A 12,902-nucleotide genomic window follows, 5' to 3' on the forward strand; every position below is an offset into this window, starting at 1 on the left:
CATGACCCGAGCTGAAGGCAGAGGCTTAACCCACTGAGCCACCCAGGTGCCCCTACATTGTCTTAAGAAAAAAAAAAAATTACTTTATTTATTTTAGGGAGGAAGCAGACATAGGGAGAGAGAAACTTAAGTAGATTCCATGCTGAGCATGGATCCCAGCACAGGGCTTGACGTGGGGCTCCATTCTTTGATCCTGAAATCCACCTGAGCTGAAACCCAGGGTCCAGAGGCTTAACCAACTGTGCCACCCAGACACCCCTACTTACTTTAACACTAATAACACTGCTTTGAAAGTATGTCTCTTTTTTAAACTGCTGTGCATATCTGTCAGTTTCTGAGACTTATTAATTTCTTTTATTCTCAGTATGTAGGAATAGGGCTCAGTATATATTAGACTCTTAGCCATTCTTTATTAAATTAGCTTTTTATTAGGAAAGGCTGAGGAATGTTTATTGTTTAATACTCGTATTTTATCACCATTTGAAATAATTTCCTATATAATAGTTAATACTATATTTTTTAAAGATTTTATTTATTTATTTGACAGACAACAATCACAAGTAGGCAGAGAGTCAGGCAGAGAGAGAGAGAGAGGAGGAAGCAGGCTCCCCAGTGAGCAGAGAGCCCGATGCAGGACTAGATCCCAGGACTCTGAGATCATGACCTGAGCCGAAGGCAGAGGCTTTAACCCACTGAGCCATCCACGTGCCCCATAATGTAGCAATTATTTTAAATTTGTGCTCTGTAAGTAGTCATGAATTTTATATTTTTATTTGTAGCCTAATACTTTTGAGTTTTTTTATTTACCTGAATATTAAGTCTTGTCTTTTTTTTTTTTTTTAAGACTTTATCTATTTATCTGACCGTGAGTGAGTGCATAAGCAAGGGGAGCAGGAGCTCCAGAGGGAGAGGGAGAAGCAGGCTCCATGCTGAGCAGGGAGCCCTACATGGGGCTTGCTCCCAGGATTCTTAGATCAAGACCTGAGCTGAAGGCAGCCCTTAACATTATCTTTGCCACCCCAGATGCCCCTAAATTTGTTCATTTTCTTACTATACTTTCTGAAAATTACCTCCTCATTTCTAAGTTTTTTTTTGTTTGTTTGTTTTGTTTTTCTTTTAATAAGGCAGTCTGTATTTTCTCTCTCCCAGTGGTGAAATGGATCAGGTTATCCTTCAGTATCCATTGATTCTGCAAAATCTAGATTTGTTTCCTGTGTTTTATATATATACATTAGTGAAAGCCTTAAAATCCATAAAAATTCAGGTGTGAATAGCCTAAATCAGTTTTAAGAAAATTGGGGAAAAGTCTGTAAGATTAGAGCATAGGGTACATGTACAACTCTAATAATTAGTTTAAAGAGGTCAGTCTGGTTTAGAATATGAAAGACTTTATCTGAGTAGATTGGATTTTAGCCTGAATGCAGGGTAAATGAACAGAAGGTATTTTGGTAGGAGGGAGATATGATCATGTTTACTATTTTGTTCTTCATATTTACTTTTTAGAAATTTTTTTTAAAGATTTTTATTTATTTGACAGAGTTCACAAGTAGGCAGAGAGGCAGGCAGAGAGAGAGAGGGAGAATCAGGGTCCTTGCTGAGCAGAGAGCCTGAGGTGGGGCTCCATCCCAGGACCCTGGGATCATGAGCAGAGAGCCTGAGGTGGGGCTCCATCCCAGGACCCTGGGATCATGACCTGGAAACAGAGGCTTTAAACCCACTGAGCCACCCAGGCACCCCTCATGTTTACTTTTTAATAACATTTTTGATAGCACCATTAGGGCTGAAATGGGAATAGTGAGACTAGAGTCTAGAAGCTGTCCATGTTTATCCAGATGAAAAATGAGCAGGATGTGAAGACATATTTAGAAGGTAGAATCAGTAGGACCTGATACCCAGTGGAATGTAAGTGAAGTGAGGTTGAAGAGATTTAGAAACAGTGGTTGACAGTACCATTAATCAAAATTAGAAATGCTGAGGGTGTTGATTCTGGATAAAAATGATGCAGTCATTTTAAGATGTATATAAATTTCCAAATTTAGATAGTGTAACTATTTTAGCTCTTCATGTTGGTGTTTTGATTTAATTTGCATATATTTGATTTAATTTGCATGTATATTGTGTGTATGTCTGTGTATATATATACATACATACATACACAGACATACACACACACACATACATATATTAAAATTAGTGTGTGTGGAAAAATGAAATGACTTTTTTTTCCCAAAAACACTCGTAGCTTAAAATTAACCTATTTCTTTGGCAGAGTTTTGGCGATTGGATAGACTAGGATTGAGAAGAAGTTCAAATTTTTTGCTTATTATTTCTGTATTCTGTATTAATAAGATTGACCAGAAAGTAAATGAAAATAGATAACAAAATGCCAAATGGAATCCATGGCAATCCTAACATTTAGGGACTGATAGGAAGGAAGAATCCTCAAAGATCAAGATCAGTTAGAGACTTGGAAGAAATCCAGGAAAGTGGTAACTCAGCCAAAGGCAAAGAAGGTTCTAAAAGGAAAGCATGGTTAAAGGCCTTTAATAGTGAAGACATTTTTAGAGTATAGACTGTACTATGAAATAAGTGTCCATTTAATTTTGCATGTAATTTTGGTGACTTTTATTAGGGCAATTTCATTGGATCATCTTGCATGGACACAAATTCAGGAGTAATAGGGAGGTGGGGAAGGAACTGCAAACATTTGTTGATCATTTTCAAATGATCATTTGTAGTTTAAATAGGGATTATATTTAATTTTAAAGTGATTTTGCATAAATAAGTCAATCTTGCAAAATAGTATTGTGCCATTTTACATGTGAGAAAGCCAAGACTTAAAGAAGGGAAAAACTTGGGGCACCTGCTGGCTTGGTTTGTTAAGCGCCTGCCTTTCAGGTCATGATCCCGGAGTCTTGGGATCAGGCCCCACATTAGGCTCCCTGCTCAAGCAGGGAGTCTACTTCTCCCTCTTCTTCTGCCCCTCCCCCACAGTTGTCCATGTCTGTGTGTGCTCATTCCTTCTCTCCCAAATAAATAAAATCTAAGAAAAGAAAAAACTTGCCGAAAGTCAAATAACTAATAGTGTACAGAATTAGGATTTGAATTTATGCCTGTCCATGCTTTCTCTGTTACATTGCAAAGGCATGAAAGAAATGAACGTGTCATCAAGTGGTCGGTTTTTATTATAAAAAAGGATAGAAAGGGTTTGGTGTTTCATATCAGACTTTTTTTTGAAAGAGTACTGTGTAGTAGGAATTGAATGTGGGATCTAAAATTATACTTTTTGGGCATCTACGTGGCTCAGTCGTTAAGCGTCTGCCTTCAGCTCAGGTCGTGATTCCAGGGTCCTGGGATCGAGTCTCACATTGGGCTCCCCGCTCTGCGGGAAGCCTGCTTCTCCGTCTCCCTCTCCCACTCCCCCTGCTTGTGTTCCCTCTCTCACCATGTCTGTCTGTCTGTCTTTCTCTCTGTCAAATAAATAAAATCTTTAAAAAAATAAAATTATACTTCTTATATAGAGCATTTATTTTTATTGGTTTCTTTTAGATTTAAAGAACATGTACAGAATAACTTGCCTAGAGATCTGTTAACTGGCGAACAGTTTATTCAGCTGCGGAGGGAATTAGCTTCTGTAAATGGACATAGTGGTGATGATGGTCCTCCTGGTGATGATCTGCCATCGGGAATTGAAGACATTACCGATCCAGCAAAGGTAACCAGATGAGTAAAAAACCCTTCAATGCATGGGAAACTAGACTTTATATCCCTTGACTGTGTGTTGTGTGACTTGTATCTCATATAAAATTTATTTCTAATTAAGGCAAGTGGGAATTCTTTAGCTATAATGTGGTTTAAGTACAGATTTAAGGTAGAGAATCTATTTTACTATGAGACACCTAGAAATAGCTTGGACGAGCTAATAGAGAGAATCTATTTTACTGAGACACCTGGAAATAGAAGGGACGTTTTGCCCATGCAGTAATCTACTGGTCCACCTTAAACATACACAAGAAAGTGGTTTATTAGGAAATTCTATTATAAATTTTAGTATTTTTAATTGTACTTTGCACCTAATTGTTAACAGTTTAAAACCTACCACTATTCTCATAAAGTAGGTGTGGATAGTATTTAAATGTAAACAATAATATTAAAAAATTCCAGTATGTAACTTGTGTGATTTAAATTTTTTTCTTTTTCTTCTCAAGCTGATTACAGAAATAGAAAACATGAGACATAGAATCATTGAAATTCATCAAGAAATGTTTAATTATAATGAGCATGAAGTTAGTAAAAGGTGGACATTTGAAGAAGGTGTAAGTGTTTTTGTTTTGTAATAGGCTTCAAAATATAAAGGTAGAAATAATGTATTTTCTTTTCAGTTTTGAGTAATGTCTCTACTCCTTTTTATTTTTGCCTATTTAGATACCATCAATTTCCCATGATCATTTTTATCATTTTCCTTTATCAATTTTAGAATCTTCAAGAATGAATTCAGATTTACTCAAGTTGGAAGATAACCATTTTTTGCAGTTATTCAGTTTTTTTAAATCAACTTAATTGAGTTCATACTTTTTGTACAACAGAATGTACCCATTTTAGATGGGTAGTAAAATGAGAGTTTCCCTCTAAAGATTCTAATTTATTTCTGGTTTTTTAAAACAATTTTGAGATAAAATGCACTTACCATATATATAGTTCATCCATTTAAAGTGTATAATTCAGTAGTTTTTAGTGTATTCACAGATAGGTACCGCCATCACTGTGGTCCATTTTGGAACATTTTCATCACCTCACAAAGGAATCCTTTACCCTTTACCTTTAGCTGTCACCCTTCTACTCCCTCACCTGTCTGCTCCAGCGCTTATCCCCAGCCCTAAGGTACTACTAATCTACTTTCTGTTTCTATAGATTTTCCTGTTCTGGCCTTTCATTTGAGGAATCATAGTATGTTGTTTTTTGTTGATTGGCTATGAGATTTGACTGTATATTCAGATTACAGTGCACCACAGCAATCAGGATATGGAACTAGTCTGTCATGCCAGAAGGTTCCTTTGGCCCCTTTTTCATTCAGTAACCTCCACCCCACTCCTAGCCCTAGGCAATTCCTGATCTGTTTTCTGTTTTATAGTTTGTGTTCAGTTTTAAAATACTCAATAAGGAAAAAAATTATTGGACATGAAGTTATGTAGTGTCATTACAATTACTAAATAAGTGGAAAATACATTCTATTTCTTCAATTTGTAAAACCTAAGAAATTTAATTTTAAAAGTTTTTATTGTGAAGTATGGTGATTAAAATATTTTGGTTCACCATAATTACATACATAATTTAGATAATTCCTATTATTACTATAGTTATACATTTTCTGGTGTTGGTATTGGTTTACTTTCATTCCTATGTCATACTTTTTTTGGTCATACTTTTATTGCAGATTAAAAGACCTTATTTTCATGTGAAACCATTGGAAAAGGCACAACTAAAAAACTGGAAAGAATATTTAGAATTTGAAATTGAAAATGGGACTCATGAACGAGTTGTGGTTCTCTTTGAAAGATGTGTCATATCATGTGCCCTCTATGAGGAGTTTTGGATTAAGGTAAGAAAATTAGGTGCTCTGAAACTTGAACATATTATAAACATTGATCTAGTGACTAACCTTTTTTGTACTTCTGTTGAATGTTGTTCATATAACTATATCTGTTGCATTAGGAGATGGTCTGCTTGCAACCAGATTTGACTGCTGCATATGCCAACCTCGTTGCCTCTCTTCGTCCTTCCTTACAGAAACTAGTCTAGTGGTTCAATAAAGGTGCTGAATGGGTTTAAAAATAGAATTTTATCGTTCTGTCACATATTTAATGGCTTGTTCAACTGTAAATTATTCAGTATTTCCTCTGTTTCTGTATGTAGTATGCCAAGTACATGGAAAACCATAGCATTGAAGGAGTGAGGCATGTCTTCAGCAGAGCTTGCACTATTCATCTCCCAAAGAAACCCATGGTGCATATGCTTTGGGCAGCTTTTGAGGAACAGCAGGGTAAGAATGAGGAAATTTGGTTGATATTTTTGGGATTTTAAGTTACTTCAGGAAAAAGTTCTAGGAATTGAGTCCTGAGGGATGGTGTAAAGCAGTGGTCATTCGATTTTTTTCTATAAAGAGCCAGATAGTAAATAGTTTAGGCTTTGCAAGCCATGTGGTCTCTTTCTGACAACTCTGCCGTTATAGCTCAGATACATCTGTAGATAATAGATAAACAAATGAGCATGGCTTTTTCCAGTTTTAAATTAAAAAACAAAACAAAACAGGCAGAGGGCTGGATTTAGCCTGTGGACTATTATTTGCCATACTTTGCATAAAGGATATTTTAGAAGTTTAAACAGAAGCATAAACATTTAATTAACATTTCTAGGTAATATTAACGAAGCCAGGAATATCTTGAGAACATTTGAAGAATGTGTTCTAGGATTGGCAATGGTTCGTTTGAGAAGAGTAAGTTTAGAGCGACGGCATGGAAATATGGAAGAAGCTGAACATTTGCTTCAGGATGCCATTAAGAATGCCAGATCAAATAATGAATCATCGTTTTACGCTATCAAACTAGCTCGGCATCTTTTCAAAATACAAAAAAACGTCCCAAAATCAAGAAAGGTGCTTTTGGAAGCAATCGAAAGAGACAAAGTATGTATTTGTATTTTAGAATATCTTTCATAAAAAACAAAAACAACCCAAAAACAGTGCTTCTTGTTTGATTTCTCGTTTTGGCAACTATGATGAAAGATTTGGTCTGTATGTAATATATTTCGTTACTAAATGAAGACAACAGTCCCTCTAAACTGATGTTGCCATTCTTCAAAATTTTTTTGAATTATTAGGAATTAAAAGGTTGAGAAAATTAAAATTATTGGATTAAAAATGGTTGCAGACATTGTGACGTATTCTGTTTCTCTCATGTTTAGAAAATTTATAGCAGATTTACTGATTATTTTAAGTAGAGGAGGACCTGGAAGAATACCTTATAATCAAAAGCATGATAGTTGTCTATGTTTTATCTGCTATACCAGTGAGATTCTCCTTTTCCAAAGTATTTTACTCTTATCAGTTGATAAAAGGCAGTGTATATGATATTTCTAAGTTTTTAAGGATTTTCAGCTAATACCAGGTCTCTTTAAGACACAGGTCTGTAATTGCATTTCTCAGCTGCAGTTGAAGATGATTACAGTTGTAAAGATTTAAACTAATGGGAACTGTAGAAACTATTTTTTAATGTTTTATTTTTTATTTGTCATTGTAAGATCAAGCCACATTAAACCCAAGGTAATAGGATTTTCACTTACTGGGATTTAATAGTTTTTGTAATTTGGGAGATAGTAGGATGATGTCATTACTTCTCAGTGTGCTAATTAGTTTTTTGACGTATTTTGATGTATGCTCAAAACATTTAACATGTTAGATTTTAATATGATTTTCAGTATTTTTCAAATTTAGACATTAAGGCATTTTAAATATCTGTTCTAATCAAAATATCTTAGAATCATTATTAATTGATACTGCTTTTTATACAGGAGAATACAAAGTTATACCTCAATTTACTTGAAATGGAATATAGTGGTGACCTCAAACAAAATGAAGAAAATATCCTAAATTGTTTTGACAGAGCTATACATGGTTCATTACCTATTAAAATGAGAATTACATTTTCTCAGAGAAAAGTGGAATTTCTTGAAGATTTTGGTTCAGATGTTAATAAGTAAGATCTTAATTATATATTATCTATTTATTTGCATAGTCAATGAGCATTGATAATTTTGGTTGGGAGTTTGATGATTAGTACAAATTATTGTTAAATTTAAAATGTTTGCCTAGGTTACTTTTTCCTCATATATATGGAGGGTAAACTCAATTTTGCAAATGTGTATGTATTTAACAGGAGGATAGATGGTTTGTCTTTCCTTCAAAATTGTTTTCAAAATTTTAGCATGGTAATGCAAGCAATGAGTGAAGGCAGGAAACTGCAATCCCATCAAAAAGAAATGGGTCAGGGGTTGAACCCTAAAACACAGAAATAGAATATAGGCCACTAAAAGTGGATGGATTTAATCTGAAATAGGGACGCCATTTTATCTCTGATTGGAGAAAATGGATATGGTTGCACAGATCATGCCTAATGGACTCAATTTAATGCATTGTAAAAAGCTGAGAGTTGAGGGTGGTGGAAGGATTCACTCTAAGGCATTTGGGAAAAGGAGAAGTTTAGGATTTATATTTGCAAAATAGAAGAGTAGAAGTACTGGTAAGAGTGTTGCTGCTGTTCCATTCTTAACTGATTCTAGTGGGGAACTGTCCCACCTATTAGTAGGCATGTCCCTTTTTTCCTTTGAAAGAACCGTTGATAAAATGAGGATTTATGTGTCTTTATATATGTGTGTATATATTTTTGATGGTTGAGTAAAATTTTAGTTAAAATAATAAACATTTTAAAATAAGTTAATTTTTAATACAATCGTATGTATGTGCTTGATACATTAAATGTGTTTTATGGATTATCTAATGTAAAATATGTAAGCCTAATGAGAAGGGTGTAGGTACTGGTTTTTTTTGTTGTTGTTGTTGGTACTGTTGTTCTTTTAATAGATGAAGAGAGGCTTAAAGAGATTAGTAGTGTTTGCAAAGGTCAGTTAGCTATTATTTCATTGTGCAGCTGGGAATAGAACTTGCTTCAAAGTCTGTGCCTCTAACCACATGTGCTGTATATTTAGTGTCTTTTGTTTATTTTGTACTGAAGAAAGTGCACAAAAGAAATGGGATATTTAATTCCAGGTTTTAGTCTAGTGGATGGTATGATGATCAGAGAAAATATGTAAGTATCTGAGGTGGCACAAAACTGTTAAAGAAGGCTGTGATTTCTGTGGATCAGAATGGATTTGTCATCCTTCGCAGAGGAGATGGGGCTTCATTTAGGTACTCCTGGATTCTGATAAGGAAAGGATAAAGTGGTCGAACAAAAGTTCTTTTAAAAGTTACATACGCTTTATTGGAGGGCTTTTGTAGTAGAAATGTGATGTTGATTGTGCTGTGCATTGAACACTGGGCTGGGTTAGAGCGCATGCAATACCACAAATGACAGTAGGAAGTTGTTAGAGTTTTGACTGAGATTATGTGATATATTTGAATTTGGCAATAGTATGTGGGCAAATCTGAGGCTCGACATAAAGATACCAGTTAGGCCCTTGCAAATATAGTTATAGAGAGTCTGAATGTCAGGTCTAAGATTATTGTAGTTGAAATTTAAAAAGGGAATGATTGAAAAATAAATGAGCTTAAAAATTAGAAACTTAGAAATTTAGGTAGCAGTTATAAGGTATTGGTAAGAATTGATGTTTAATTCAGACAATATATGCTTAAGTCTTAGCTTAGTCACTTTACCATTTGTGTATTCCTCAGTTTCCAAATTTTCTCATGATTGAATCTCTGATCACCTAATCCACAGGTTGTTAAAAGTCTTAAAAGAACTTAGTCCATTTAAAGTGTTTGATGTTGAGTAAACCCTCAACCAGAGATTGCTGGTATTAACAATGTTATAGTCTTTTGAACATTTTGGGACCAGAGTTACAGGTTATCATTAGATATATGTGTGTGTGTGTGTGTGTGTGTGTGTATACACACACAGATAATATTTCTGTATAAATGACCTTATATACTTTATATGCATACAGAACTTCATGCATATAAAGTATATAAGGTCATTTATACAGAAATATTATCTGTGTTCAGGTTTATGATTACTTAAAAAAAAATAAGGCCATTTGTCTTTATAAAAAAAATTTCAGAAAATGGTAAAAGGTAAATAAAATCTTTAGGATTTTTACAGTCAGTTTGGCTTCAGGTGACACCGTTTTTGAAGTTCTGAGTTCCAGGTGAGATAATGCGCACATATCAATGTTAGAATTTTTTTATTTATTAAAAATTATCTTCAGAAAAATTTGAGAGAGTGCATGTGCATGCAGTGGGGAGGGGCAGAGGGAGAGGGCGAGAGAGTCTTAAGCAGACTCTGCATTGAGTGCAGAGCCCAGGACGGGCATGATCTCACAACCCAGAGATGACCTGAGTGAAACCAAGAGTTGGATGCTTACCGAACTGTGCCATGCAGGTACCTCCTAAAAAACTACCTTTTTAATCAGTGATAACAGATTGTAGTTCTGTATTAGTTTTTTAGTTTTTTTTTTTTTTTTTTTAAGATTTTATTTATTTGAGAGTGCAGAGAGAGCGAGCAAGCACAAGCAGGGTGTTGGGAGAGGGCAGGAGAGAGAGAAGCTAGCTCCCTACTGAGCAGGGATCCTGATGCGGTCTTCGATCCCAGGACACATGGGATAATGACCCAAGCCAAAGGCAGACTCTTTAACTGGCTGACCCATCCAGGTGCCCCTGTAGTCTTGTATTAGTTTTAGTTCAATTTATCACGTGGCCAATGTTTAAATATAATTTATCCTAACTGGCATCAGGTATCTTAATAAGCAGTGTTTTTTTTTTTTTTTAAAGATTTTATTTATTAATTTTGACAGAGAGAAATCACAAGCAGACGGAGAGGCAGCCAGAGAGAGAGAGAGAGGGAAGCAGGCTCTCCGCTGAGCAGAGAGCCCGATGCGGGACTCGATCCCAGGACTCTGAGATCATGACCTGAGCCGAAGGCAGCGGCTTAACCCACTGAGCCACCCAGGCGCCCCTTAATAAGCAGTGTTAAATTAGATCTGAAAGTATATAAATTACAGAATGGTCAGGACTCATTCTTTGCACTGACAAACACACTCTCAAAGTCATACTCTTAGTTGTGTAGTAAATTTCTTAGGTGGGCTCTCTGTGTTAGAAATGATAATCAAAGGTAGCTCTTTACCAATATCTTATCACCTTCAGCCAACTGTAGTACAGAGAACAGGCATTTTTCTAATAGCTCAAGAATCCCAGGACTTACTAAACATCTTGATTTGGGTCATATTGGTCGGGGGGATTACTGTAATTGGCCAGTCCTGAATCCCTGAAGCCCCATTTGAATCACATGGGCTGAGAAGCAAAGCTGAGAGTAATGGTTTCCCAAAGGAAATAAATTGGTAAAGGTAGCTGGGAAGTTTTGCTAATATTGGTTCAGTGGATATTCACTGCAACCTATTTTTGTTTCCAAGTAGAAATAAGTCCAAAACTTAATAAATTTAACAGTTTGGTTTTTGTGTATTCCAGAGGTTTTTTTTTTTTTTTTTTTCCCCTCTTCCCTCTCAGGCTTCTGAATGCTTATGATGAACATCAAACACTCCTAAAAGAACAGGATTCTTTAAAAAGGAAAGCAGAAAATGGGTATGTAATGAAGGAATGCTTAAAAGAAGACATTTTATTGTGGAAATGCCTTTAAAGATAAATATTTTTACATGTTACCTCCATGTTGTGGTAGTTTAGATACTTTATATTCATGATTTTAAAAAATCATACAGAAGTGAATGGTTAAAAACTCTACTAAAATAAATGTACACATTCATCCATTTGTTTTAAAAGTACTTACCTGTGGGAATTTTCAAAATTTCTATTTTGTCCTTTTATTTAGATCAGAAGAACCAGAGGAAAAGAAAGTTCACACAGAAGATACAACTTCATCATCTACACAGATGATTGATGGTGATTTACAGGCAAATCAAGCTGCGTATAATTATAGTGCCTGGTATCAAGTGAGTTCACATAATTTAATCTTTTGTTCATGGATGTTAGTTAGAAAAGCTTAGTTAGGTTTTTCTTTTTTTTAAACAACTTATACTCCAGACTGTATAATAAATTATTTTTTGTGGTTCTTAGAATTGTTAGTAGTGAACACATGCCTTTTTTCTTAATTATATCTACTTTTATAAATGGAATCAGCCAGTTCTAGCATGCTAACATGTGTGCTTTTTCCTTTCAGTACAATTATCAGAATCCTTGGAATTATGGACAGTATTACCCTCCCCCTCCAACCTGATGAGAAAATATATCAGATGGAATGTGTGAAAAATACAAAAATTATTTTTTTTTAATGAGGGATGTAAACATAACATAAACTTGTTGTATTTGATAACTTGTCTTCCTGTTTCTGTGTAACATGATTTGTTTAGGAATAGGGGAAAATGTCACTTAGTAGTTTACCACAGATATTTCCTACCATTTATAAAATTTACTTTTTATTGGAGAACTATTTTTTTGATTTTTGCATTAAGTGGTCTAGAATTCTTTTGCAATGCATTTGCAACAGTTTTGTAGCCTTAAGGGGTAGGAAAAAAGAAAAAAAACTGACTGTAAATCATGTCAGTATAGTACAAGATTCTGAAAATATGTAAGGGCTGGTTATTAAGGATTTACCTCTGTAAAAAAAAAAAAATGGATTTTTAACCTTTGATGACAAGGTTTTGTCTGTTTCAATTATCCTTGTGAATTTGGATTTAACTGCCAGAAAAGATACACTATTAAATACTATGTCTTGGGATAGAGATTATAAATGAAAAATGGAATGTTTGCATCCCTTTTAAAAAATGAAAATCATATCAAAAGTATGTTGTTTCAGGAGACTTTGTATTTAGAATATTCATGTAAAACTTGTGAGCAAGCTTTCATTTTGATCAAACTGATCATCTTCATTTTTGTAATAAAACTGAAGACTTCTCAACAAATTGTTATGAATTTATTGGGGGGGGCTGGATCACCTAACAATATTGACTTCATTCATTATTAGTGATTTATTGGTTTTGAAGTATACTTTTCTTGAATTTAGCTGTTCTCTTCTTGCCAGAATTAGACCATTTAGCTGTTTTTGCTTCCTCAATTTCTGTGCTTGTCTTCTCACTATACAGGACTACTTTTAAAATTTTAAGAGGAGGGGCATCTGGGTGGC

At 34.7% G+C, this 12,902-nt stretch overlaps 1 protein-coding gene and 1 non-coding gene across 9 annotated transcripts in view; both read left to right on the top strand.

Moving 5' to 3' along the window:
* Window positions 1-12,681, top strand: part of PRPF39 (pre-mRNA processing factor 39) — a 38,015-nt gene extending 25,334 nt beyond the window's left edge. For all 8 annotated transcript variants that reach the window (XM_032344130.1, XM_032344127.1, XM_032344129.1 and 5 more), the window contains 9 exons: window positions 3,550-3,715; window positions 4,209-4,316; window positions 5,435-5,599; window positions 5,914-6,040; window positions 6,414-6,682; window positions 7,567-7,751; window positions 11,273-11,347; window positions 11,592-11,712; window positions 11,940-12,681. In XM_032344130.1, the coding sequence (XP_032200021.1) occupies window positions 3,550-3,715; window positions 4,209-4,316; window positions 5,435-5,599; window positions 5,914-6,040; window positions 6,414-6,682; window positions 7,567-7,751; window positions 11,273-11,347; window positions 11,592-11,712; window positions 11,940-11,996 (1,273 nt within the window). In that variant the 3' untranslated portion in view covers window positions 11,997-12,681. The remainder of the gene's footprint in view (window positions 1-3,549; window positions 3,716-4,208; window positions 4,317-5,434; window positions 5,600-5,913; window positions 6,041-6,413; window positions 6,683-7,566; window positions 7,752-11,272; window positions 11,348-11,591; window positions 11,713-11,939) is intronic.
* On the top strand, window positions 6,764-6,849 carry LOC116592267. Its single transcript, XR_004286430.1, has one exon. It is a non-coding gene; the product is annotated as a small nucleolar RNA SNORD127 (small nucleolar RNA).
* Window positions 12,682-12,902: the final 221 nt, after the last annotated feature.

The sequence above is a fragment of the Mustela erminea genome, chromosome 5 (assembly GCF_009829155.1).
Source record: "Mustela erminea isolate mMusErm1 chromosome 5, mMusErm1.Pri, whole genome shotgun sequence".
NCBI lineage: Eukaryota > Metazoa > Chordata > Mammalia > Carnivora > Mustelidae > Mustela > Mustela erminea.